This window comes from Vombatus ursinus, unplaced genomic scaffold (genome assembly GCF_900497805.2).
Source record: "Vombatus ursinus unplaced genomic scaffold, bare-nosed wombat genome assembly UNPS02010394.1, whole genome shotgun sequence".
NCBI lineage: Eukaryota > Metazoa > Chordata > Mammalia > Diprotodontia > Vombatidae > Vombatus > Vombatus ursinus.
In genome coordinates this window covers 6,895,294-6,921,689 of record NW_020950172.1, presented here as the reverse complement: position 1 = coordinate 6,921,689, position 26,396 = coordinate 6,895,294, and the positions used below count along the sequence as shown (strand labels likewise).

Below are 26,396 nucleotides of genomic sequence, written 5' to 3'. Positions count from 1 at the left end.
GAGGAGGGGGCCATGTCGGGTGGGTCTGGGCACCACGTGCCTGAGATTCCTGCCCCCTGACCATGGCTCCCGGCCCCTCCTTTTCTGCAGAACAGCCTCGGTCTCATCTATACGATCCACGTGGAGGGACTGAGCGTGTCCCTGGAGAACGTCATCGGCAACCTGCTCACTTGCACCATTCCCATCACCGGGGGCTCCCAGGTGGGCCCAGCCTCGGGGCGGCTTGGGGGAGAGGCTTCCCGGCCCCTCCTCTTCCGCAGTGTCACGTCAGTCTCTCCCCTCACTGTCTGGGGATCCCGTCCGTCCTCTGACTCCCTGGGTCTGTCTCTGTGCCTTTTGCTTTCAGGCCTCTGTCTGTCCTCTTATTCTCTGGGCACCTGTGTGTCTGTCCTCTCAGTTCCTGGGCACCTCTGTCCGCCCTTCCGTTTGGGGTGGCTCTTTCCTCGCCCCCTTATCTGATTGGTCGTGTGTCTCTAATTGTGTCTCTCTGTCTGTCCTGCGCAGCCGGACTCTGTGGAGGAAGGAGCGGTATGGACCACTGACCCCCCACCCCAGGGCCCCTGTATCTGTCCGTGTCCCCCGAGGCAGCCTGGGGAGGGGGGCCGGTCCCTCTCTCCAGGCTGGGCCGGGAAATGCCAGGCACGGCCCTTTGGTAGCCGTGGGGCATGAGCCTGGGGGAGAGAACCTGCAGTTGGGAGGGGACAGAGAAGAATGAGGCTCCAGCGTGGCCCCGGGAGCTAAGCCTACCCTGTCCCTCTCCGCAGAGGACCATCTCCCTGGGCGCCGGTGACCGGCAGGTGATCCAGACGCCCCTCACGGACTCACTGCCCGTCAGCTGCTGTAGCGTGGCCCTACTCTTCCGACAGCTGGGTGAGGCCCTGACTTGGTTGGGCAGACGAAGGTTCTAGGGGATGACGGGATGACGGGTGAGCTGTTGTCTATGGGGGCGGCTTAGCCTGGGGGGCAGAACCAGGAGCGCAGGAGGATGCATGCTTCAGAGGGGTAGACAGAGGAAAAGCCGCCCTCCCTCACAAGAACTTCTTGCAGGTGGGATGGGGCTGTGCAGCGGCTGGGGGCTCCTCCTCACTTTGGGGGGCGGGGGGGTCTTCACTTGTCAGGCTTGTTTAGTGAAGAGCCCTGTGGGGGCTGGGCCGGGCCCTCGTGGCCTGCCCGTCCTCTGCCTTCTGGGGAGGGGGCACCGCCTGAGCCCACCGTCTGCTCCCAGGTATCACCAACGTGCTGGCTTTGTTCTGTGCCGCTCTCACAGAGCACAAGATTCTGTTCCTGTCACGGAGTTACCAGCGGCTCACTGATGCGTGCCGGGGCCTGCTTGCCCTGCTTTTCCCCCTCAGATACAGGTACCAGGCCCCAGGCCTCCCCTGGCCCTGCCCTCGGCCTCCTGGCTGCCTCGTATCCACGGGGGATGCCCCCGTGCCCGCCTCCCCCAGCTCCGGGGTCGCTTCTGACACCCCCCAACTGTTTCAGCTTTACCTACGTGCCCATCCTGCCCGCGCAGCTCCTCGAAGTTCTCAGCACCCCCACACCGTTCATCATTGGCGTCAACTCCCTGTTCCAGGCAGAGACCCAGGAGCTGGTGAGGAGATTTGGAGAGCCGGGGCAGCCTGCCCTGCCCCCGCCCCATTCCTGGCCTTCTGACCTCCCACCTCTCATCCTTCTCCTAACCTAGCGGTGGATGGAGCCCCACATTTGGCCTTGGGCACTCACTGTCTGTGTGACCCTGGCCGAGTCACTTTACCTCTGTCTGCCTCAAGATGGGAATCATAATAGCGCTACCCTCCCTTAGCTGTCTCTGGCACATAGTAATCACTCTACACGTGTCACCTGTCGTCGTTCTCTTGGGGTCCTCCCCTAGCCTTTGTTCCTATCCCCTCCCGCGTGGTTCCCCACCACGGGGCTCACCTTGCCGGGTGCCGTGTCCCTGAGCCCAGCACTGCTCCTACCTGCTCACAGCTCGACGTGATCATCGCTGATTTGGATGGGGGGACGGTCACTGTCCCAGAATGTGTGCACATCCCCCCGCTCCCTGAGCCCCTGCACAGCCAGACTCACAGTGCCCTCTGCATGGTGAGTGAGGCTGGGGGCCCCAAGCGCTAGAGCCAGGGGGATGGGGGGAGGTCCCAGGCACGCTTTGGGAGGCGAGCCCTGGGCCCGTGGAGGTACTCGGGTATTGCCCCTCAGCCGGTGAGCACCCCCGTGCCTCCTGCCCCTGCTCCAGTCTGCCTGTCTCTGCAGGTCCTGGACCCTGAGCTGGAGCGCGCTGACCTGGCCTTTCCTCCCCCGGCCACCTCCACCTCTTCCTTGAAGATGCAGGTATTTTGGGGGTGGGGAGCAGGGGTGACTGGGTGCTGAGGTCGGGCCCCCCAGGGGTTCCTGCCCTGTCAGGGACAGAAAGAGGAAGGGAGGCCCCGCCAGGCCCCCCGTGGGCACTCCCACCAGGAGCTCAGGCCCCGCTTCCCTAGGACAAGGAGCTCCGGGCTGTGTTCCTGCGTCTCTTTGCTCAGCTGCTCCAAGGCTATCGCTGGTGCCTGCACATAGTGCGCATTCATCCTGAGCCCGTGATCCGCTTCCACAAGGTGAGCCCCGCGGCCCCCACCGGCTAGGGACCCCCGAGGCCGAGAGCCAGGGCCCTGAGCCTCCGTCCCTGTTCCTCAGGCCGCGTTCCTGGGCCAGCGGGGCCTGGTGGAGGATGACTTCTTGCTGAAGGTGCTGGAGGGCATGGCCTTCGCGGGCTTCGTGTCGGAACGGGGCGTCCCCTATCGGACCACGGACCTGTTCGATGAGGTATGGGCCGCTCCGGGGTGGCGGGGGGCTGTCCCTCTGCTGGGGCCCCCCTTCTTCCCTGCTCTCCTCCCTCTTCTTAGCTGGTGGCCAACGAGGTGAAGCGGATGCGGGCCGACGAGAACCAGCCACACCGCGTCCTGCGCCACGTGAAGGAGCTCGCGGAGCAGCTGTACAAGAATGTAGGGGGCTGTGGAGCCAGGGGTGGGGGGGGTGGGGGCCGGCCTGCCGACCCTCAGGTGACCCTCGCCCCTGTGCCCTGCCAGGAGAACCCGTACCCCGCCGTGACGATGCACAAAGTACAGAGGCCTGGGGAGGGCAGCCACCTGCGGCGGGTGCCGCCACGCCCCTTCCCGCGCCTGGATGAGAGCACCGTGCAGTGGATTATCGACCAGGCCACCGCCAAGCTGCAGGGCGCGCCCCCCGCCGTGCGGGCCGAGAAGAAGGCCACTGTGCCCTCGGGACCCCCCATGGGTGAGCCCCCTGCCGGGGTTTGGGGCGGGGGGGTGGTGGGCTAGGCTGGGCAGGCGGATGCCACTGATCCCACTCACTCCCCAGCTGCCATCGTTGAGCGCAATGGTGCCGTCCACGCCAACAGCGCCCGGCGGCTCGAGGTCGTCCGAAACTGCATCTCTTACGTCTTTGAGGGGAAAATGCTGGAGGCCAAGAAGGTGAGGGGGGGCTGGCCAGGAGGTGGGGGGCCCTGGGGGGAGGCAGGCACTATGGCCTCACTGCCCTGTGCCTCCAGCTGCTTCCCGCCGTGCTGCGGGCTCTGAAGGGCCGGGCCGCCCGCCGCTGCCTCACGCGGGAGCTCCATCTGCACGTCCAGCAGAACCGCGCCGTCCTGGACCACCAGCAGTTTGACTTTGTGGTGCGCATGATGAACTGCTGCCTGCAGGTGAGGGCCACGGCCTGCGGGCGGGGGCAAGGCAAGGCGGGGCGGGGCGGTCGCCTTGTGCCAGGAGTGACCCCGCGGCCCTGTGCTCCCCAGGATTGCACGGCCATGGACGAGCACGGCATCGCCGCAGCCCTGCTGCCCCTGGTCACCGCCTTCTGTAGGGTGAGTTACGGCCCCCCGGAGTCCCTCCCTCCCCTGCGTGCGGGCCTGGGGCCCTGTGCCCTGACCCCTCCCCAGCTGTTGCTCAGGACAGACTCGCACCGAGGCCTCCGAGCCCTCGTGCTGAGCTTCCCTGCTGCTCCCATCTGGAAGGCTTCTTGGTGGTGACCCTTGGCTGGTCTCTCTAGAAACTGAGCCCTGGGGTGACACAGTTTGCGTATAGCTGCGTCCAGGAACACATGGTGTGGAGCACCCCCCAGTTCTGGGAGGCCATGTTCTATGGGGACGTGCAGACGCACATCCGTGCCCTCTACTTGGAGCCCACGGAGGAGGAGGATGGCCCTTCAGCTAAGGTGGGGCCAGGGAAGGCAGGGCCCTGCCCTTGGGGAGCCCCAAGTGTGTGTCTGTGGGGGGGGAGATGTGGTCCTGTCGGCCCCCGGGAGCCCCGAGTGTGTGTCTGTGGGGGGGGAGACGTGGCCCTGCCAGCCCCCGGGAGCCCCGAGTGTGTGTCTGTGGGGGGGGAGACGTGGCCCTGCCAGCCCCTGGGAGCCCCAGGGTGGGGGTGGGGGCAGAGACCACTCTCCTCGGAGCGCCTGCTGAGGGCTCCCTCCCGCTCCCTGGGGCAGGGGGAGGTGGGCCCCACCGAGGTCGGCGCCCCAGGGGAGGAGGACGAGGAGGAGGAGAGGTCAGCTCTGGACGTGGCCTCGGAGCAGCGGCGCTTGTGGCCCACGCTGGGCCGGGACAAGCAGCAGGAGCTGGTGCAGAAGGAGGAGAGCACCGTGTTCAGCCAGGCCATCCACTACGCCAACCGCATGAGCTACCTCCTGCTGCCCCTGGACAGCAGCAAGAGCCGTCTGCTGCGCGAGCGGGCTGGCCTGGGTGACCTGGAGAGCATGAGCAACAGCGTGGTCACCAACAGGTGGGCCTGTGGGCGTGGGCGGGGCCGGGGGGGGCGGGGGGGGTCAGGGGACCGCCATGCCCACCCCCTCCTCCTGGCACAGCATGGCGGGCAGCGTGGCCGAGAGTTACGACACAGAGAGCGGCTTCGAGGACGCCGAGACGTCGGATGTGGCCGGGGCCGTGGTGCGCTTCATCAACCGCTTTGTGGACAAGGTGTGCACCGAGAGCGGCGTCACCAGTGAGCACCTGAAGGGGCTGCACGTCATGGTGCCAGGTAGGGCGTGGCTGGCGTGGGTGGGCGGGTGAGAGGGGGTCCCCGCGCTGTGGGGAGCTAAGGGGACCCTCCCTCCTCCAGACATCGTCCAGATGCACATCGAGACCTTGGAGGCCGTGCACCGTGAGAGCAAGAGGCTGCCTCCTATCCAGAAGGTGAGGCGCGGGCACGGGCCGGGGCACGGGGAGGGAGGTCAGGGTCTGGGGGCCGGCCCTCCCCTGAGCCCTCGCCCGCCTCTCCATCCCCCAGCCCAAGCTGCTGCGGCCCAGCCTGCTCCCGGGAGAGGAGTGCGTACTGGACGGCCTCCGGGTCTACCTTCTGCCCGACGGCCGGGAGGAGGGCTCCGGGGGCAGCGTCGGGGGGCCGGCCCTCCTGCCCGCCGAGGGGGCCGTCTTTCTCACCACCTACCGGGTCATCTTCACCGGGATGCCCACGGATCCCCTGGGTGAGGACCTGTTCGGGGCCCCTGGCGTCCCTCCCCCGCACGCCCTCCGGGCCTGGCCATGCTGCCGATGGACACCCCCTCCCGCTCCTCCCCCCGACCCTCCTCCGTGACCCCTCGTGACTCTCTGTGTCCCCCCAGTGGGGGAACAGGTTGTCGTCCGGTCCTTCCCAGTGGCCTCCCTCACCAAGGAGAAGCGAATCAGCGTCCAGGCGCACGTGGACCAGTTCCTGCAGGACGGGCTGCAGCTTCGCTCGTGTACATTCCAGGTCCGAGCCTCAGGCTTCTCGGGGGCCAGTGGAGGCTGCCTTGTCCGTGCCCACTCTGAGGGACTGGGGGCTAAAACTGAGGTCTGCAGTGAGCCAGAGCTCCCCTTCCCCAAAAGAGAGAAGTGGGGACAGCAGCGCAGAGCCCGGGGACCTGTTCTGTGGGACTTTGCCCCCCTACCCGCCACCTGTGGCCAGTTCGGCTGCTGAACCCTGCCTCCCCGTCCTCCCTCTTGCCCTCCTCCTCTCCTCTCCTGCCTCTCACTCTCCCCCTTCCCCTGCCCTCCCCCTGACCTCTCCTCCTCCTCCCCTCTCCACCCCCTGCTTTATGCTTATGCAGACATCCCCTGCCACCTCTGCATGCGAATTCCTCACCTCTCCGCGTGCCCTTTGCCGCATGATCTGACTTGGTCAGCGGGCACCTTTGCTGGTCTCCTTCCACAGCTCTCCTCCTTGTCTGTTTCTGGCACTTTTGAAAGCATCTCTTCCCTTCTTCAGAAGCCTAGTCCGTTGTCACCCCGTGGTAGGGGTCCCCCTAGGCATCCCTGATAAGTGGCCCCTAGGACGTCTAACTCACTGCCTCAGTGACAGGCCTACCGGTTAGGACATTCTTCCAAAATGGAGCTGACGTTGGCCCGTGCTCTCTTCCCCCGGGGCCTCCCTCTGGCCTTTGGAGGTACAGCTCCCACGTTTGTCCCTTCTTCCACCAGACCGACTTTGGGCCTCCGGTGTTTTCCTATAAAATTCTCCCTGTTCCTTCAGCCATTCTTCTGTGGAAATTCCCCACTTGTCAAAGAGGGAGGCCCCAAGTCGGGCAAGAGTCCAGCTCCGGAGTGAGCGGGCAGATGGATGCCTGACCCCATCCTGGGGTTGGTGTTTCTGTTGGGCATGAAAAGGCCCCCAGCACTTAGCACAGGGGGTGCTTAAATGCTTATTGGCTAGACGAATGGAGGAGACGCTCTTGAGTGAAGGCCATAGCGTCGTCTTTTACGATTGCTTGTTTAGACCCAGGTGCGTATTGGTCCCGCTAAATTCTACCTTCTTTGTTTTGACCTGTCCCAACCTGTCATACCCTTTGTGACTGAGCTGTTTTCTAGAGCAGCTTCAACATTTATCCCTAGCTGCATTTTGGGTGTCAGTCACTGACCAACACACAGTGTGGTATGTACTGGTGATGCAAAGACCAAAGTAAAAAAGTCTCCCCCCCCCCAAAAAAAGAGCCTAAAATCTAATGGGAGAGACACCATGTACATGGAGGCACTGTGAAATAGGTACGAGGTGCTGGGGAGATCAGGAAGGGCTTGGTGTAGAAGGGGATGCTGGGAGGAAGGAGAAGAGGAAGGAGCACGAGGGCCCCAAGACGAGAAGTGGACAGTGTGACCCACTCCCCAAAAAGTATGGGAAGGGGAGGGACCTGTGACAAAGCTTCATTGTACACGGAGCTGGCCTTTAAACACAAACAGGAGTTTATATTTGTAGCCATAGGGAGCCACTGTGGTTTCTTGAGTGAGGAAATAACACAGACTGATGTTGGTTGGGCAGTTCAGCGAAGGATGGACTGCAGCGGGAGGCCATTGCGGCAGTCAGTGCAGGGGAGAAGAGGCGAAGCCCTGAGCGAGATGGCGGCCGAGGGGGTCACGAAGAGAAGGGGTTGGATGTGGGAGGGTCTGTGGTGCTGGATCAGATCTGTGAGATGACGGCGATCAGGGAGGTGAGAAGGATGCCAAGGTTCTGTTTGCAGGGGATAGGAAAGGTGGGGCCCTCCAGGCCAGGGGAGAGTCGGGGGACGGAGTCATTACTTCTGTTTTGAGCATGTTGAGTGTGAGATATCTGCGGCGCGTGGGGCAGAAGGGAAGCAGTAAGTAATGTGAGGGTGACGGCACATGGAGATTGGTGAGTCAGCGCATACAGTGGATGGGAGGAGAACAGGAACCCGCCCGGGTCAGAGCCTGTGTGTGAGGAGGAGGAGGAGCCGCTGGTGGAGGGGCGAGAGGCCAGAGTGTGCTGGGATGCCTCTGCATCTGGCCGCCCTAGAGAGGCAGCTTCAGTCAGGTGCCAGATGACAGGAGGGCAAGTGGAGGCAGGGGGCGTCAGATGCTAGGTGGGGCCGAGGATGCGTGAGGAACAGTCGTCTTCTTGGATGGCTGCATCATCTGGATGTCCACGTGAAAGGAAAGGAAAGCGGCACACCCCAAACCTGCAGCTCCTAGGAGCAGGCGGCCATGCAGCGGCTGCAGGTTGTGCCCCCGTGCCCCCGGCGCCTGCCACGTCCGCACTGCCTCGGCTGGCCGTCAGGGTGTTGCTGGTTCTGCTTCCCCAGTTCCCCATCGCTGCTTTTGGTTTAATTTGGTTGCCTCAGCAAAAGAGGTCCTGCACAGCCTTCCTTCTAGTCAGCGTGTCTAGCCACAGGGAAAGACGTTTTTGGGCGGGGGTTCGAGAAAGGCGCTGGGGTGTCCGTACTGGCTGGGGTTTGCCCTGGTTGTGCCCGGGAACTCTGGGCTCGGCCTGCGCTTGGACCATGCCCCTGACCTCTGACTCCTGAGAGTGTCCTCACACTGCAGCTACTGAAGATGGCGTTTGACGAGGAGGTGGGCTCTGAGAGCGCCGAAGTCTTCCGGAAACACCTGCACAAACTACGCTACCCGCCAGACGTCAAGGGGACGTTTGCCTTCACTGCCGGCTCCATTCATACGACCGGCCGGCAGCCCCGCACGGCCAAGGAGAAGAGCCCCTCCCTGAGGTAGCCCCTGGGGCCTTGCCTTTCACGACAGACCCTGCCCCTCACCCCCATCTTTGGCTCCTGGCACCCTGGTCCACGTGTGTGTGTGCGTGTGTGTACGTATGCGTGTGCGCATTTGTGTGTGTGTGTCTGTCTTCCCCACACCTCCTGACACCTGACGCCTACCTGCCCCTCCTCTTCCACCTAGGACCCTGTCACGGAACCTAGTGAAGAATGCCAAAAGGACAATTAGTCGCCAGTATGTTACTCGGAAAAAGTACAATCCGCCCAGCTGGGAGCAGCGGGGTCAGCCTGTGCCCCCTGAGGACCAGGAGGATGAGATCTCAGGTGTGGGAGGAGTGGGGAGCCTTGGGGCCCTTGGGCTGAGGGGAAGTGGGGAAGGGCCCCCTCCTCCGGGGCCGGAAGCACAGGGCCCAGCTGGGTCTGAGGCCTGGCTCTCCCATCGCGGCTGGTGGCCACGTCGCCTCCGTTCCCTCCTCGGTGGCCTCCCCAAGGTCCCTGACTCTGCTCTCGGCCCACAGTGTCCGAGGAGCTGGAGCCCAGCACGCTGACACCCGCCTCAGCGCTGAAGCCCTCCGATAGGCTGACCATGAACAGCCTCGTGGAACGGGCCTGCTGCCGAGACTACCAGCGCCTGGGCCTGGGCACCCTGAGCAGCAGCCTGAGCCGTGCCAAGTCTGAGCCCTTCCGGGTCACGCCCGTCAACCGGATGTATGCCATCTGCCGCAGGTGAGCTCACCTGCCGGGGGCCATCTGGGCCGCCTTCTTCCTCAGACGGATGAAGAAACACAGGCCTGGTGCCGGAGTTACACAAGGAGGAGGCCGCAGAACCAGCTCCAGGTGGAACCACCTTGCCTCCTCTAGGGAGTGTCAGGGTGGTCCAGGGGAAAGGCTGTCAGAGTGTGAATCAGGCGGGTCATGGGCTGGGCTACGAAGGAGACAGATTTGGAAGAGTTCACAAAGGCAGAGTGGTCAGGATGTGGCCAGGCCATGGCAGAGGCAGGGATGAAAGACTGGGAAGAGATCCATTGGTGGAGAGGAGACTGGTGGGAGGAGCAGGTCCAGGGAGCCTGGCGCTCGGGGCAAAGATTAGGGGTGGAGAGAGACCGCAAAGAGGCCTCGGCCTAAAGATGGGTCCAGAATTCACGGGACGGGGTCTCCGCAGGAGGGGGAAGCAGGCCGGCACAGAGCCTCAGGGCAGCGGGAGGAAGAGGAGACAAACCTGAGGGGCGAGTGGTCGGTCTGAGAGGGAGCTGGCCACGAGGCGAATCACAGAGAGCTCTAAGGTCCGTGGCCCAGAAGGGAGAGGCCTAGCAGTGTGGAGGCGATGCCGGCGAAGATTGGGCTCAGAGTGGGGGCACTGGAGCCAGTTCTTGAGGTGCTGATGAGGGAATGGGGGCAGGGAGAGGGAGACAGCAGCTGCTGGGGCTGGCATGTCCCAGAGAGTCGGGAAGAGAGGAGGCCCGGGGGGCCCGGCCTGGCTTATGAGCCCTGCATCTCACCGGGCCCTGAACGTGAGCTGGAGATTGCCACGGGCTAGGTTCTGCTCTCTCTCTCGTGTCCCATGGAGACCATGCAGAAAGAGTCCAAGAACTGGTCGCTGTCCTGTTGGGCATCTGGCAGATGCATGGATGCAGTGCCCACTTTGTGTAGCCAAATCAGTGTTGGGAGATTGGTTTGTCTCCTGGCAGAGACACAGCTGTAGGACAGTGGCTGAGGGGCGGCGGGGTGGGTGCTGCTGCCTTATCCCCTACCCAGCTGCTCTCTGCCTTGGCAAAGCTTTCCATGTCCCATAGTTTGGAGGTTAGGGGTGTTGGGCATCAGCCCCAGTTTGTGTGGGCCTGTGTCCTGTCCAGCGATGGTGGCCACAGCTCACTCTCAGGTGGGGCTTTGGAGTTTGTTTGTAGTCTCTCGGGGCTTGTGGTACCACAGTGGATAGAGAGGGCTTCAGACACTTTCTGGCTGCATGATCTTTCACCTCTGTCTGCCTCAGTTTCTTAAACTGTAAAATGGACATCATAATTGCACCTACCTCTCAGAGTTAAGATCCCCCAGAGATTATAGTGGTTAGCACAAAGATTCATTCTCATTTATTTATTTATTTATTTATTGGCAATTGGGGTTAAGTGACTTGCCTAGGGTCATACAGCTGGTAAGTGTCAAGTGTTTCTTCTGAGGCCGGATTTGAACTCAGGTACTCCTGACTTCAGGGCCGGTGCTCTATCCACTGCGCCACCTAGCTGCCCCACAAAGATTCTTTTTTTAAAAATTGCCAATAGTATTTTATTTTTTTACCCAATTACATGTCAAGATAATTTTTAGCATTTATCTTCACAAGGTTTTGCCTTCCAAATTTTTCTCCTTCCCTCCTGTCCCCTCTTCTTAAAATGGTAGGCAGTTTGACACAGATTATACATGTGCTATCATGTAAAATCTGTTTCCATATTAGTCACAGTTGTGAAAGAAGAAGCAGATCAAAAAGGAAAAAACCCCACGAAAGAGAATAAAGTGAAAAAAGGGTGCTTGGATCTGCATTCAGAGCCCATCAGTTCTTTATCTGGCTGTCGATGGCATTTTCCTTCCTGAGTCCTTTGTACTTGTCTTAGATTGTAGTGTTGCTGAGTAATTCACAGGTGATCGTCACACATTGTGGCTGTTACTGTGTACAACGTTCTCCTGGTTCTGCTCACTTCACTCAGTCCATACAAGTCTTTCCAGGTTTTTCTGAAGTCAGCCTGTTCGTCATTTCTTATAGCACAATAGTGTTCCATTACAATTTTATACCACAGCTTGTTCAGCCATTACCCAGTTGATGGGCATGCCCTCGTTTTCCAGTTCTTTGCCACCACAAAAAGAGCTGCTATGAATATTTTTGTACACGTGAGTCTTTTTTCCTTTTTTATGATCCCTTTGGGATATATATCTAGTAGGTGTATTGCTGGATCAAAGGGTATGCACAGTTTGGTTGCCATTTAGGCATAGTTCCAAATTGCTCTCCAGAATGGTTGGATCAGTTCACGACTCTACCAGCAATGCATTAGTGTTCTAATTTTCCCACATCTTCTCCAACATTTATCATTCTTTTTTTTTTTTTTTTTTTTTGCCATATTGACCAGTCTGATAGGTGTGTGGTGGTAACCTCAGAATTGTTTTAATTTGCATTTTTCTAATCCGGGGTGGGGAACCTTCGGCCTCAAGGTCACATGTGGCCTTCTAGGTCCTTGTGTGTGGTCTTTTGACTTGAGTCCAAGTTTTACAGAACAAATCCTCTTTATTTATTTATTTATTTATTTATTTATTTTGCTTTTTGGTGAGACAGTCAGGGTTAAGTGACTTGCCCAGGGTCATACAGCTAGTAAGTGTGAAGTGTCTGAGGCCGGATTTAAACTCAAGTCCTCTTGACTCCAAGACTGGAGCTCTATCCACTGTGCCACCTACCGACCCCTGAACAAATCCTTTTATTAAGGGGATTTGTTACGTGAAGTTTGGATTCAAAGAGCCGCACTTGAGGACTCAGAGGGCCACATGTGGCCTTGAGGCCACAGGTTCCCCACCCCTGCTCTAATCAAAAGTGATTTATAGCATTTCCTCATGTGCCTATAAATAGCTTTGATTTCTTCATCTGAAAACTGCCTGTTCATCTCCTTTGACCATTTATCAATTGGGGAATGGCTTGTATTCTTATAAATTTGACTCAGTTCTCTATATATTTGAAAAATGAGGCCTTTATCAGAGACACTGACTGTAAACATTGTTTCCCAGCTTTCTGCTTCCCTTCTAATCGTGGTTGCATTGGTTTTGTTTGTGCAAAAGCTTTTTAATTTAATAAAATCCAGATTATCTGATTTACATTTTTTTAATTCTCTCTCTCTCTCTTGCTTGGTCATAAACCTATAACTTGCTTAACTTCTCCTTCAAGGATTTGGATGCTCCACCACTTGGTACATGTGTGTTTAGTATTGATATGATGTCGTTATCTTTGGTGCCTTTCAGTAAGATGAAGTTTCCTTCCTTATCTCTTTTCATCGGGTCTCTTTTTGCTTTTGCTTTGTCTGACGTCGGGATCGCTACCCCTGCTTTTTTTACGTCAGCCAAAGCGCAGTAAATTCTGCTCCAGCCCCTCACCTTTACTCCGGATGTGCCTCTCTGCCTCAGACGTGTTTCTTGTAAACAACGTGTTACACGATTCTGGTTTTTGACCCACTCTGCTGTCTGCGTCTGTTTTATGGGAGGGTTCGCCCTGTTCGATCACTGACTGTGTGTCTCCCTCCGTCCTGTCTTCCTCTTGCTTGTTCTCTCCTTTCACCCTTTCCCTCCTTGACAGTGCTTTGCTGCTGTCTGCCGCCTCCCCGCGTCTGCCTTCTCTTGTGTCGGTCCTCCCCTGCCCCCGCCTTTACTTATCTCTTTCCCTCCTACCTTCCTGTTGGGTAAGAGAGATTTCTGTATTCAGCTGATTGTGTGTATTATTCCCTCTTTGAGCCAGTACTGATGAGAGTGAGGTTCGAGTGACACCCGTCGCCCCGTCCCATCTTCCCTCCCCTGTGATTGGTTTTTCACACTTCTTCATGTGAGATAATTTATCCCCTTCTGTCTCTCCCTTTCGCACCCATCGTACTCCTCCTTCTCATTCCGTAATTATTTTTATGTCATTCCCTCCAGTTCACCTTGTCTGTAGATTTCTTCTACCTGTACTATCAGCAGTACAATCTTTGAGAATCAGAAGCATCATCTTCCCACGTAGGAACGTAAACAGTCCAGCTTCATTGAGTCCCTCATATGTCCTTTTTCCTTTTTTTAGGCTTCTCTTGGGCCTTGATATTGAAAGTCAAATTTTTTTGCTCAGTTCTGGTCTTCTCTTTAGGAAAGCTTGAAATCTTTCTATTTCATTGAATGACCATTTTTTCCCCTTCAAGCATTATGCTTAATTTCACTGGGTAGGTGATTGTCGGTTGCAGTCCTGGCTTCTTTACCTTCTGGAATATCACATTCCATGACCTCTGATCCTTTAATGTTGCGGCTGCTAAGTCCCGTGTAATCCTGATTATGGCTCCCTGGTATTTGAATTGTTTCTTTCTGGCCACTTGGAGTATTTTTTCCTCGACCTATAATTTGTTCTGTAATTTGGCTTTAATGTTCCTTGGAGTTTTTATTTTGCGATCTTTTCCCTGAGGTGATCGATGGATTCTTTTTGTCCTCTAGTTCCAGGACATCAGGGCAGTTTTCCTTGATAATATCTTGACAGATGCTGTCCGGGTCCTCCTTCTGATTATGGCTTTCAGGTACTCCAGTGATTCTGACATTGGCTCTCCTGGATCTGTTTTCTAGGTCAGTTGTTTTTCCGGTGAGGTATTTTACATTTTCTATTTTTCCATTCTTTTGAATTTGATTGATTCTTGATGTCTCCTAGAGTCATTAGCTTCCACTCGCCCAAGTCTAGCTTTTAAGGAGTTGTTTTCCTCAGGTAGCTTTTGTACTTTCTTTTCCATTTGGCCAATTCTACTTTGTAAGCAGATGTTTTCTTTTTCCAAGCTGTTGACTCTTTTTTCATCATTCTCTTGCATCGCTCTCATTTCTTTCCCCAGTTCTTCTTCTCCGTCTCTTGTTTGATTTTAAAGCTACTTCTTGAGCTCTTCCATGAGTTCTTTCAGGTCCTGAGGCCACTTCTCGTTTTTGTTTGGGGCTTTGCCCGTAGGTGTTTTGACATTGTTGTCCTCTTCTGAGTTTGTGTCTTGGTGTTCCCTGTTACTGACCATAACAGCTTTCTGTGGTCACATTCTTTTTGTTGTTGTTTTTCTGCTCATGTTTTTTGGCCTTTTTCCCTTTTTGTAAATTTGAGCTCTGCTCCTGGGGTAGAAGGTTTCTCGTGCTGGGGCTATGGGCCCAGGCTGTTTACCTGGTGCCCAGTGATGTTGCCCTGAGGCCCATAGGGGATCCTCACGTTTAATGCTGCGCTGAGGGGGTGGGCTGGGGAATGGCTGGGGCTGCCGGGGTGCGTAGGGGTCTGGCAGCCTACCTGCTGCTGAGCCAGGGTCCTAGTGCTGGTGTCTGGCATGTGCTGACACCAGTGGGGTGTTTCTGTGTTTCTGTGGGGCTACGTTGAAGCACATGGCAGTTCTCGGAGCTGGAATGTGCCCCGGAGGCGTGTCAGGGGTCCTGATGTTGGTGTCTGCCTGCTCCACTGCACTGGGGCTCAGGATCTCCTGCCGGTTTGTTGAGGCGGGGCTTGCTGCTGGCTTGCTGGGTCATTTCCTGCCCTGGAATGTGTTCCCCTTTCACCTGAGTTAGACAGACCTTTCTTGCACATCTTTCAAGTTTCTTGGGCTAAAAGATTGGTTTGCCCCATCTTTTTGCTGGTTCTGCTGTTCCAGGATTTGTTGTGGGGTGCTATTTTATGGTTGTTTGGAGGTGAATATGCGAGAGTTACTGTGAGTTACTGCTTACTCCGCCATCTTGGCTTCCTAATAAAGACTTTCCTCCTCCCTCCCTCCTTCCTTCCCATGCCTTTTTGGGGTTGGTAGAAAGGTGTAGAGGGTCTCGTCAGTACGACTGCCACAGGCAGGAATTACAAAGGAGGTGGAGGGTGGGATTCAGCAGGGTCGGCACAGGGGGCCAGGTCAGGGAGCCACGGACTCAAGGCGAGAAGAGAATGCGCCGCTGGGGTGTCCGACCTGCTGGGTCACATTCAGGCTGGGAAGAGAGGGGAGAGGATCCGAAATAAGGCCAATGGCCTGGGAAAACAAGGTGGGCCTGGGGCCCCAGCCATCACTGTCAGGCCGTGTGACAAGCTCGGGACCAGAATGCCGTGGCAGCTCTTCATGGGAAAAAGATCTGGAGGTTTTGGCTGACCACCAGGCCACAAGGAGTCCACAGAAGCCAGTGTACTCCTGGCTGCCTCGTGGCTTGGACACGGGCAGCGAGCGCCCTTTTGCTTTCTGGCCAGACCCCACACTGGGCCTGCTGTCTGGGTCTGGGCTTGGCCACCATGTAGGCAAGGACACGGAGAAGCTGGTGCACGCCCAGAGAAGGGTGCCCAGGGTGGTGGGAGGAGAAGGCGACAGCATTAGCAAGGCTGGAAGGGGCTGCAGGAGGGTCCGGCCCCAGAGATCAGAACGAGGAGAAATGGGGAGATGTGAGAGAGATGCAGATTTTCACTGACAGAAAGGAAAACGTGCTGACGACAAGCCATCCCAGAGGGCAATCCTGCGCCTCTCCAGAGGGGTCCCTGAGCACAGGCGGCCTCGGGGAGCCGCAGGGCACCTTGTCTCTGAGCCGCCGCCTCTTCTTGGCCTCCAGCTACCCGGGGCTGCTGATCGTACCCCAGAGCGTCCAGGACAACACCCTGCAGCGCATCTCTCGCTGTTACCGTCAGAACCGCTTCCCCGTCGTGTGCTGGCGGAGCAGCCGTTCGAAGGCGGTCCTGCTGCGGTCCGGGGGGCTCCACGGCAAAGGAGTGGTGGGCCTCTTCAAGGCTCAGAACGCACCCTCCCCAGGTGACAGTCTGTCCGGCCCAGGCCCCAGCAGGAGGTGGGGGGACTGTTCTCGGCCTTCCCCTCCAGGCATCACCCTTCCATCCCCATCCCCGTCCCCATCCCCATGGCTCCTTCACTGGGCTTGCAGTCTGCTCTCACCTTTCTGGGGACAGGAGCTAACCAGCCCCCCGTCCTGCATCAGAAGGGGGAGCCTGAGCAGACCCCATGCCAAGGGACGGCTCTGGGACTCAGGGGTCCCGCCTGCCAAGGGAGGCGATGTCTGAGAGTGTTCCCCATGGCGGGGACCTCAGGGCTGGGCCTGTCTGCACATGCGTGTGTGTGTGCGTCCATTCCCCAGCCTCACCTGCCTGCTTGCCTGCTCCTCTCCTCCCAGGTCAGTCCCAGGCTGACTCCAGCAGCCTGGAACAGGAGAAGTACCTCCAGGCAGTGGTGAGCTCCATGCCCCGCCATGCTGACGCTGCTTCCGGGCGCAACACCCTCAGCGGCTTCTCGTCTATGCACATGGCGAGTCACGGTGAGTGCCCAGGGAGCCTCGGGCCGTCCCCGCTGCCACCCCCAGCACCAGGCACACAGTGGGCGCTTGGTCCCAGGTGGACTGGGACGGGTGCCAGGCACAGGTCGGGGAGGACCCAGTGCCCGCCGCGGGCACTCAGGCTGACCGTCTGGCATGCTGCTCGGCTCCCCCAAACCAGCCACGACTGAGACTGGAGTGCTTAGGGGCACGATCGCTGAGGGCAGTGACTGTTTCCCTTGTCTTGCGTCCCCAGCACGGTGCTAATAAGTGTTTGTGACAATATCTGGGTTTGGTTTTTTCTTAGCCCAGTGGTTAGCTCCCCTGGGGCTAGGTCATGTTTTGTTTGGTGTGACCCCTGGGGTGGGGGATGTGTTAGAACAGAAGTGGCCCTGTCCCTGAGAGGAGAGGAGGGAGCTGGGGGGGGGGGGGCACAGGAGGCCTCCTGGAGAAGGGGCCATTCGAGGTCGTCAGCCAGGACTGGCCACGGAGGCATCAAGGTCAGAGGGCCTTGGGCCCGCGAGTGACCGCAGGTTGTCAGACCACATGGCAGGGGATGATGTCAGCAGTGGTTCTGGGCTGTGGAGGCCCTGGAGTGGGGCTGAGGGACTCCGTGGGAGGCTTTGGAGCCGAAGCGTGGGGGCGGGCAGGCAGCGAGGCGTTGTGGGCGCAGCCGCACCAGGCCACGATGGGCAGGGGTGGCGGGAGGATCCGGGGGACGCTTGTTCGGGGGCCAGGCCATCCGGCTGCTTCTCCCCCTTCCCCTTCTGAGTCCTCCTCAGCTAAGTCTCTCCCGGGGTCCTCCTTTGTATGGCCGGTTGAGTTTGGAGTGGAGACAGCCCTCCTTCCCAGCCCCACCACCCCCAGGGGCCTCAGAACCCTTGTCCGGTCCCCCAGCCCCCACCTGCTGCCTGTCAGACCTGACCTGAATTCAACAGAGTTTGAGCTTTAGTCTGAGAGAGCTCAGGGGGGAGCACGCCCTGCCCTCGTAGTGTCTGGGAGGAGCGTGGCCTTGCGGAGGTGCTCAGCAGAGTGTGGGGCTCCTCGGGGTTTGGCCCAGAAGTGAGAGGGGGCCCCCGGACGCGCTGTGTGGTCTGGGGAGGAGAGCAGGGCCGCCCAGGGCTTTGTCCCGGGGCTGGGGCCTGAGGCTTCTCTTTGTGCTGTACCCCCCCCCCAGCACCCAGTCCCAGAGCCAGGGTCACCACTCTGTCCAATCCCACGACAGCATCAGTCACCAGACGGACCGCTCCCCGAGGTACCGTAAGCCCTGGGCACTAACTCCGCCTGTGTCCCCCTCACTGCCCCAGGCCATTAACTCGCTCCCTTTCTCCGGCCCGGCCCGCGCTCTCTCACACGCGCCAGCCAGCGGACGCTTGCCGCTCTGCCCTCGGCACACTCTCGACACCCTGGGCACTGATTTGGAGGTGCCTTCCGCCCTTCCAGCCCTGGCACTAACTGAGCCTTGTGGGTCCCCACCCGAGCACTCACCACGTAGCTTTAGTTGGAATGGCCCTTCTCCAGGCTCTGCTCTTGGTTGTCCCCGTTTCGAAGGTAAGTAGCAGACCCCCCCCAGCCCCTCGGCCCACTCACCCCCAGCTCTCTCCCCACAGGAAAGTGGGGCAGCATTCGGGCCGGCGGCCGCAGCAGCGGATCCAGCCTGGGTGTGGATGTGGGCTCCAGGTTAGCGGGCAAGGACCTGCTGGGACCCCCCCAACCCAACGGGGCACCCTCAGAACCAGGCTTCCTGCGTCCCCAGCGTGCGGCCCTCTACATCATTGGTGACAAGGCCCAGCTCAAGGTGATCCGGGGGTCAGGGCGGGTGGGGCTGACGGAGGCCACAGTGCCCGGCCCTCCCCCATCACCCGGTCGTCCCTTCACGTCCCCTTTTGCCCATCACAGGGCGTGAGGCCAGACCCCCTCCAACAGTGGGAACTGGTGCCCATCGAGGTGTTTGAAGTGAGGCAGGTCAAAGCGAGCTTCAAGAAGCTTCTGAAGGCATGTGTCCCCGGCTGCCCCGCAGGGGAGCAGAGCCCGACCTACCTGCGTTCACTGGAGGAGTCCGAGTGGCTGAGCCAGGTCTGCCCTGCGGGAGGGGCCTCTTTGCCCACCCCCGCCCCATCTCTCCCACACTGTTGACATGCTAACTTGCACCTGAAGTGAGCTTCTGGCTTGGACGTTGTGCTGTGGGGGGAAGGAAGGGAGGGGAGCCCTGGGGGGCCGCCCAAGGAGAACCCCTGAGCCTTGAAGGACAGGGGCATTCTGGATAGGTGGGGAGGGCCAGGGTTCGGGCAGGAGACATTGGTCGTGGAGGGTTCCCTGAATGCTGGGCTTGGGCTCAGAGGCCTCAGAGGGGCCTGAAATGCTTCCTCTCACCCCCACATGTGAAATGAAGGAGCTGGGATAAGCTGCCCCCCCTCCCCCCGTGGCTGAATCAGCTCTGGCACCCTGTGATTCTGGGGTGGCCGGGGGTGGGCATAGGGGTAGTCCCCGGAGCTCCTGTCGGGGCCATCCCCACGAGTGAAATGGGCCCGTCCAGGAAGTCGTGGGGAACCCAGGGCTGTCTCTCCGGGGAGCGGGTTCTAGCTGAAGGGGACGCAGATTAGATCAGCTTTCCAAGGGGGAGACAGAAAGGCGGGAAGCCCGGCATCTTGGAGTGGGAGGGCACAGGGGCATCGAGTCTGGTGCACTCCTACCCTGCCCATGCCCGCCATGCCACCCGAGGACAGCGGTGATTGTGAGGAGACCGCTCCCCTGAGAGCCACGGCCGGCGTCCGCGCTTCACCTTGAGGGGGTGGCCGAGGCTCACGCCTGGCGCTGGCCGGGGGCTGGAGCAGAGTCTGGGAGCCCCGTGCCACCCTGCGCGTGCTGGGACGGCTGCCTGGGGCAGCGCCGTCAGGCCGCGTCTCTGCCTGCCTTCCCCAGATTCACAAGCTGCTGCAGGTGTCCGTGCTGGTGGTCGAGCTGCTGGACTCGGGGTCCTCTGTCCTTGTGAGCCTGGAAGATGGGTGGGACATTACCACACAGGTAAAGGGGGTGTATGTGTGTGTGCACGCGTGTGCACGTGTGCTTTTTCTGGGGGCTTGGGGGAACGCACCACGTGGCTGGTGCAAAGAAATGATTAAGTGCAACAAGCTTGGACCGAGCCGGCGCCTGCCCTGGGCTGAGGCCCTGGTAAACTGAGGCAGAAATGATGTGTGCCCAGGAAAGGGGCAGGGGAGCTTCCTAGGGGAGGGGGGCTGTGTCCGGGGCGGGCCCTGCAAAGACTTGGGAAAATAGGGCAACACCTCCACCAGGCCCAGTGGAGAGGCACCAGTGCAGGGGCAGCCGGGCCCCGGGAGGCAGGGAGCCGCGGGCTGGGAGAGGCCCCGCACCTAGCCCCTGCCAAAGGAAAGCAGCCTGAGGGGCGGGAGTCCGCAAGGGGCCCCTGGGGCAGTGCGAGCGCACCCCGGTGTGAGCCCTGACCTGCCGCCGTGGGGTGGGGGGAGGTGGTGTCCTTAGTGCAGCTGCTCTCAGACCCCTACTACCGCACCCTGGAGGGCTTCCGGCTGCTGGTGGAGAAGGAGTGGCTCTCCTTTGGCCATCGCTTCACACACCGGGGGGCCCACACGCTGGCGGCGCAGAGCAGCGGCTTCGCCCCCATCTTCCTGCAGTTCTTGGACTGCGTGCACCAGGTAGGGGGCCCGCGCCCACCCAGCGCGCCGTGGGGGCGGGGGGCATGGGGGGGCGACCCCGCCTGTGACCTCGCCTCTGCCCCGCTCCTCAGGTGCACTCACAGTTCCCCATGGAGTTTGAGTTCAGCCAGTACTACCTCAAGTTCCTCAGCTATCACCACGTGTCCCACCGCTTCCGCACCTTCCTCTTGGACTCAGACTATGAGCGCATCGAGCTGGGTGCGGGGGCTGCGTGGGGGAGGGGGGGCAGGGCCGGGGTAGGGGGGAACTGTGGGGGGGGCAGGGCCGGGGGGGAGCTGCGGGGGGGGCAGAGCCGGGGGGGGGCCAGGGGGGGGGGGGGCGGGGCCCCCCCCCACTTTCTCTAGGCCTGCTGTATGAGGAGAAGGGTGAGCGGAAGAGCCAGGCGTGCAAATCCGTGTGGGAGTATGTAGAGAGGCTGAGCAAGAAGACGCCCGTGTTCTATAACTACATGTATGCCCCTGAAGACACGGAGGTGAGGGCTCGAGGGCGTGAGGAGTTGGGGAGGCCAGGGACCCACAGACTGGGACGACAGCCTCCCTCCTCCCCCGCCCCTCCTCCTCAGGTGCTGCGTCCCTACAGCAACGTGTCCAACCTGAAGGTGTGGGATTTCTATACGCGGGAGACGCTGGCTGAGGGCCCCCCGTATGACTGGGAGCTGGCCCAGGGGCCCCCCGAGGCCCTGGAGGAGGAGCGGCCTGATGGCGGTGCCCCCCAGAGTCGGCGGCGGGTCATCTGGCCGTGCTACGACAGCCGCCTGCGGGCCCAGCCTGACGCCATCTCACGCCTGCTAGAGGTGAGCGCTGGGCGCTGGGCAGCGGCCCCCACACCCCTCCCCACAGCCCTCCTGTCCGTGCCGCTCAGACTGCCTGTGGGCAGCCAGTGGTCAGGGGTGTGCCCTGGGCCTGTGCTCTAACGGGTGGGTGGGGATCCTGCAGGGACCGCCGGTGAAGGGGAGACTGGGGGGCCGGGGGTGCTGGAAGAGGAGGGATGGCGCCCCATCGTAGAGGAGCGTGGGGTCCAGGAGAAAGGACTTAGCCATTAGGATCATGAATCCACGGGTGAAGGGAGTGAAGGATGGAGTTGGTGGGTGTGGAAAGGAGAGAGGGGAGGAGAGGAACCCCGCGAAGGATCCATTGTGGTCCCAGCAGAGCAATGGCCGTGTCCTGAGCCTCAGTGCTGGCTGCTGTAGGAAGAGAAAGGGGCCGCGAGTGAGGACGGGGAAGGGGGGGGCGGGCCTTGGTGGCTGATGGGGTCCAGGGAAGTCCACGCGGTCGGGAGCTGTCGGCCCCAAGGCATCTGGGAGAAGTGTGGGGACAGATGAGGCCCCAGGCGGAGGCCGCGGGGGTGAGCTGGATGCTGGCCCACGGCAGGGCCCTGAGGAACTTGGGGGGGCCAGTGGGGGAGCCCAGAGAGAGCCACGTCCAGGAGCCAAGGACGGGGAATGAGGAGGCTGGGAGAAGGGGCGCCGTGTTCGGGACGGCAGGCCTCACTGAGGCCGTCAAAGGGGAAGCTTCGGTCGGAGAGGAGGGTCAGCAGCCCGGGCATCCGGGCCTGAGGAGGGTAGACGGGCGTGTCCCTTTTATTTGGGGGGTCAGAGAAGGGCTCGCTAAGATCCCCCTCTGCCAGGGTGAGCCCCAGAGGGTGGGACTGTCGAGAATGAAATTCTCCTAAAGAGTGCTGAGGCTGCCCGGGGCTCACGGACCAGCTCGAGCTTAAAGGGTGGGTACAGAAGATGGGGGCTGAGGGCGGCGGCCCGGCCCACAGCAGCCTGGCCCGCGGCAGCCCGGCTGGGTGAGTTTGTGTGCCATCATGGGGCAGAGGGGAGGGTTTGCCGGGGGCAGGCGAGAGAGCCCCCGATGCTGCCCACGTGCAGTCGAGCCCCCAGTCCGGATGAGCCGTAATAGCCGTAACTGATGATGGCAGCAACCGCACCCGGCACCCAACAACGTGGATAGAGCGAAGGCTGAGGGATTTCCATAGCTTAGCTCTCCTGGTCCTCACAACAACCCTGTGGAGTGGAGGGGCTGCCATTATCCTCCTCATTTTACAGATGAGGAAACTGAGGCTCAGAGAGTTTCAATGAGTGCCCGAGTCAGGATTAGACCCAGATCTTGGTGACTTCTCGCCTCATCCCATAATCCCTGGGGTCTGGAGAGCACACTGCTAGTGCTGGAGAAGGGGGTGTCTGGAGCTCGGGGCCTGGCTGCTGGATGCGGGCTCCACACGGAGCCTTGGACATTGAGGGGACTGCTTAAAGATAGGCGGGAGGACCGTTGTGTCCCGTGGCTTTCCAGCCTCACTTCCTGGGCGGTCAGGGCACACACCTCTCCTGGATCCCCACATAGGCTGTATGGCCAGTGCTGGTCTGCGGGCTCCGTAGGGCCCAGTGAGTTGGCTAAAGGCACGGAGGGCATGGTCATCCAGCCACACGAGTCATGACGGCATGAGGGTGGCTAGGCAGGAGTTGTTTGGAAAGAAGAGCAGGAAGCGTTACTGGCCCCACGCTCTGCGTCCGGGTGGCCGTGAGCACCCAGGACTAGCGGGATGAGAGTCCCTTTGGCCTTCCGTCCTCAGTCGGCCCCCAGTGGGCTCTCGTGTCCAGAGGAGGCAGCGAGGGTGGGCACGGGCCTGGGGTGGGGGGGAGTGGGCCCAAGGTCACTGGGCTGGGTAAGGAGAAACCTCCCTAATGATGAGCTGTTTGCATTGGAGTGGGCTGCTTCTGGAGGGGAGGGTGTGTGTGTGTGTGTGTGTTAGGATGTGTGTCCGTGTGATAGGATGTGTGTCCGTGTGAGTGTGCACACATGTGTGCTTGTGTGTGGTAGGCTGTTGTGTGTGTGTGGTAGGGTGTGAGTGTGCACGTGTGTTTGTGTGCGTGTGTGTAGTAGGGTATGTGTGTGTTAGGATGTGTCAATGTGAGTGTGTGCACATGTGTAGTAGGGTGTGTGGTAAAGTGTGTGTGCGCGCATGTCTGTGTGTGGTAGCATGTGTGTCAGCGTGAGCGTGCACGTGTGGTTGTGTGCATGGTACACGGGGGAGACGGGCCGAGGCAGGGCCGCGAGCCTCGCTCAGGTACCCATAGGACCATGTCGCCTCCCCAGGTGGCCATGGCTGGGCATGGAGAGTCTGTGAGCCTGCGGGAGAGCCGAGCGCGTGGTTGGGCCGTGTGTGAGGGAAGAGATCAGCAGGTAGCGTTAGGGATAGTCAGGGGGAAGGGAAGGGAAGGGCCATGCTCCAGGAAAGGGGCGGGAATAGAGGTAGAAGTGACAGGCCGAGGAGGAGGCTGAGGAGAGACGCCTGGGGGGGAGGGGAGAAGAGCAAAGCCTGAGTGAAGGCCTGGGCTTTAGGCAGTTGGGGTTAAGTGACTTGCCCAGGGTCACATAGGTAATAAGTGTCAAGTGTCTGAGGCCAGATTTGAATTCAGATCCTCCAGCCTCCAGGGCTGGTGCTCTATCCACTGCGGGCCTGGGCTTTTTAGGTGAGGGAAGGGGTGAGGCTGTGTGTGGGGGCAAAGGGGAGAAAGTCCTGAGACTCAAGATTAATCCAGATGGCAGCTGTGAGGACCCAGGCCTTCAGCCCATCTGGGCCTCCTGTGCTGGGTTGCTGTGGTCACCAAGTGGGCAGCCTCCCGATCCAGCCGGCGGTGCCTTTCTGGCCAGTGGGGGAGGGGAGGAGCTGGACAGAGACGCCCAGTTTTATGAGACCCCAGGGGGAGTTCTGAGACTGGAGCGGGTCGTCTGAAGGGCTCGAGGTGTGGACTGCTCCTGTCTGCTGAGATTTAGGGTCACCGAGGTGGTAGCACCCTCCGTGCTGTCTGCTCCCCACTCGACTCCTTAGGGAGGGGACGCTCGTGCTTCCTCCGGCTCTCCGCCAGCCGCGGCTGGTCCTCCTGCCTCCACAGCCCATGGCTCCGCTCCCTCCTGGGCTCTGCCCCCCTGGCTTTGCCCAAAGACCAAAGGTGGGCACTCCCCCGGGCTAGGAAAGCTGTACCCTGTGCGTGAGTTCAGAGGGGCCGTGTGTTCCGTTTTCCAGACAGCCACCGATTGCCTTGGCCCCCACTCCATCTGTAAGTAAGGAATGTCCTGTACCACTGAGGCAGTCTGCTCACTGGAGCTCTGCCTGGCATCCGTCCCCCTTCTCCTGGCACCGGCCGTCCTCATTCCCTAGAGCCCTCCCCCCCTTCAGGGGGAGGAACCGAAGGCTGCGTCTCTGGTCTGCTCTGTGACCCGGGCAGGGCCCTTGGTCTCTCTGGGCCCCAGAGGCAGTGAGGTTAGATTTTCATCGAAGAAACGCCGGTGGTGATTTCACCCCCTTCCTCCACGTATGGACCTCTCCATGTCTCTCCTCTGCTCACAACTCTTCACTAACTCCCCATTGCCCCCCTCTGCCTGGCATCTCTTGCCAGTCTCCCTTGGTAACACTTGCCTCCACGGTCCTGTCCACGGTGACAGCGCTCCTGGTGGGAAGGGCCCTCTGAGACCGTTTCATTCAAGCTGCTGAGCGAGTCAGCTCCCCGGGGATGAGGGGATGGAGCCTGGGCCTCAGCCCTTCGTGCTCTGTTCTTCACAGTCCAGGGCCTTTGGCGTGGCCTTGGGGACCCTCCTCGTCCCCATGTTCTGTAGTGTCCGGACCCCAACGCATTGCCCTGATCTCCAGGGAGAGCCTGGCGGCCGAGGACAGCGCCCTCCAGCTGCGCTTCTCTCTCTTTTAAGCCTCGCTTTTATTCCCGTTAGGCCAGTCTCGGTTGCAGATCCATGGTCAGGGAATGTGGCGGAGCTTCCTGGGGGGGAGGAGGGCTGTGGGTCAAGACCGCACGTCTTTGGACAGCCTTTCTCCTGGGTGGGATGCTTCACGTGTCTTCGTGAGCAGCTTGCTTAACCAGTAGGCCCTGAGCGTCCTGGCTGATTGATGAGTTATAAACCTGCTTCCCGAACTCAGCGTATCAGCATACTTGTAGTTTTCAACATTCACGTCCACAAGATTTCGTTCGAAAGTTTCTCCCCTCTCATCCCCTTCCCCACCCTAAGTCGGCATGCTTTCCCCCAGTCTGCCCTCCCTTCTGTCTCTGCCCCTTCTCTCATCCCCTCCCCCTTCACTTTTCCTGTAGGGCAGGACAGATTTCTGTACCAGCCGCACCCACAGCCTCACTTTCCCTGGTGCCTTATGACCCTGGGTTCGCACCCCGACCTCGTGGTCTGTTGATGCTCCCAGACCGAGGGCCGTCGGGCTCTTCTTTCCACATCCTGGCCTGGCAAAGTGGGTTTCTTGAACGCAAACACGATTCCGCATTTATCCATCCCTTGTGAAATTTCCTCTGCATCTAAGTACCTGACTAAAACTTTTTAATATATGTTCTCTTTTTAATACTCATTCTTAACTTCCAGCCCCTCCCCCACCCCTCGAGGAGGCAAGCAGTATGGTAACCATTGTACACGTGGAGTCATACAAAACATTTCCACATGAGCCATGTTGCAAAAAAACAAAAAAAGGGCAAGAAACCCAAAGTGAGAAGGCGTGCATCAGTGTGCACCCGGAATCCATCCCCTCCGTGGGGTAGATTGCCGCCTTCACCCTGGCTCCTTCCCCAGTGTCTGGGATCCCGGCAGTGCCGAGAAGAGCGAGGCCGTGTGAAGTGGCCCGGGGCTGCCGGCACTAGGCACTGCGTGTCCACTGCCCCCATTCTCAGCTGCTCCAGAAAGAGCTGCTGTAAATGTTCGTGTGCAGACAGGTCCTTTTCCCCGTGCTTTGATCTCGTCGGGATACAGACCCAGTAGTGCTGTTGCTGGATCCGAGGCCAGATTGTTCTCCACAATGGTTGGATCAGCTCACAACTGCACCAACGATGTGTTAGTGTCCCTGCTTTTCCCCATCCCCTTCGACGTCCAGCAGTCTCCTCTTCTGGCACGTTGGCAGGTCTGACAGGTGTCAGTCAGGTGGTAGCTCAGAGTTGTTCTAATGTGCGTTCTCTCATCGGCAGTGACTTAGAGCATTTCTTCATATGACTGTAGAAAGCTTTGATTTCTTCATCTGAGAACTGCAGGTCCAGCTGGGAAGCACCATGCTGTTTGGTGCAGTCAGGAGGCAGCGCTTAGCCTGACCTGGGCTCCCTGGAACCCGCAGGGATCGCTACCAGGGCCGCTGCCTGTGGCCTTGTGTGTGGCCAGCCCAGAAGGGGCTTTTGTCCTTTTATAAACCGTTGGTCCCCCCTGTGCCCCTCACATACGCCCC

At 59.8% G+C, this 26,396-nt stretch overlaps 1 protein-coding gene across 1 annotated transcript in view; it reads left to right on the top strand.

Moving 5' to 3' along the window:
- Positions 1–26,396, top strand: part of SBF1 (SET binding factor 1) — a 33,851-nt gene that overhangs the window by 5,243 nt on the left and 2,212 nt on the right. The window contains exons 6-37 of the mRNA XM_027854369.1: positions 91–201; positions 765–870; positions 1,226–1,358; positions 1,486–1,594; positions 1,972–2,085; positions 2,254–2,331; positions 2,481–2,594; positions 2,674–2,802; positions 2,883–2,981; positions 3,066–3,273; positions 3,358–3,470; positions 3,548–3,697; positions 3,791–3,859; positions 4,045–4,209; positions 4,483–4,775; positions 4,858–5,030; positions 5,112–5,185; positions 5,280–5,475; positions 5,614–5,741; positions 8,300–8,478; positions 8,666–8,805; positions 9,000–9,207; positions 15,772–15,968; positions 16,342–16,482; positions 17,657–17,734; positions 18,090–18,277; positions 18,379–18,555; positions 19,402–19,503; positions 19,965–20,150; positions 20,243–20,369; positions 20,516–20,643; positions 20,734–20,964. Of these exons, the coding sequence (XP_027710170.1) occupies positions 91–201; positions 765–870; positions 1,226–1,358; positions 1,486–1,594; positions 1,972–2,085; positions 2,254–2,331; positions 2,481–2,594; positions 2,674–2,802; positions 2,883–2,981; positions 3,066–3,273; positions 3,358–3,470; positions 3,548–3,697; positions 3,791–3,859; positions 4,045–4,209; positions 4,483–4,775; positions 4,858–5,030; positions 5,112–5,185; positions 5,280–5,475; positions 5,614–5,741; positions 8,300–8,478; positions 8,666–8,805; positions 9,000–9,207; positions 15,772–15,968; positions 16,342–16,482; positions 17,657–17,734; positions 18,090–18,277; positions 18,379–18,555; positions 19,402–19,503; positions 19,965–20,150; positions 20,243–20,369; positions 20,516–20,643; positions 20,734–20,964 (4,644 nt within the window). The remainder of the gene's footprint in view (positions 1–90; positions 202–764; positions 871–1,225; positions 1,359–1,485; positions 1,595–1,971; positions 2,086–2,253; positions 2,332–2,480; positions 2,595–2,673; positions 2,803–2,882; positions 2,982–3,065; positions 3,274–3,357; positions 3,471–3,547; positions 3,698–3,790; positions 3,860–4,044; positions 4,210–4,482; positions 4,776–4,857; positions 5,031–5,111; positions 5,186–5,279; positions 5,476–5,613; positions 5,742–8,299; positions 8,479–8,665; positions 8,806–8,999; positions 9,208–15,771; positions 15,969–16,341; positions 16,483–17,656; positions 17,735–18,089; positions 18,278–18,378; positions 18,556–19,401; positions 19,504–19,964; positions 20,151–20,242; positions 20,370–20,515; positions 20,644–20,733; positions 20,965–26,396) is intronic.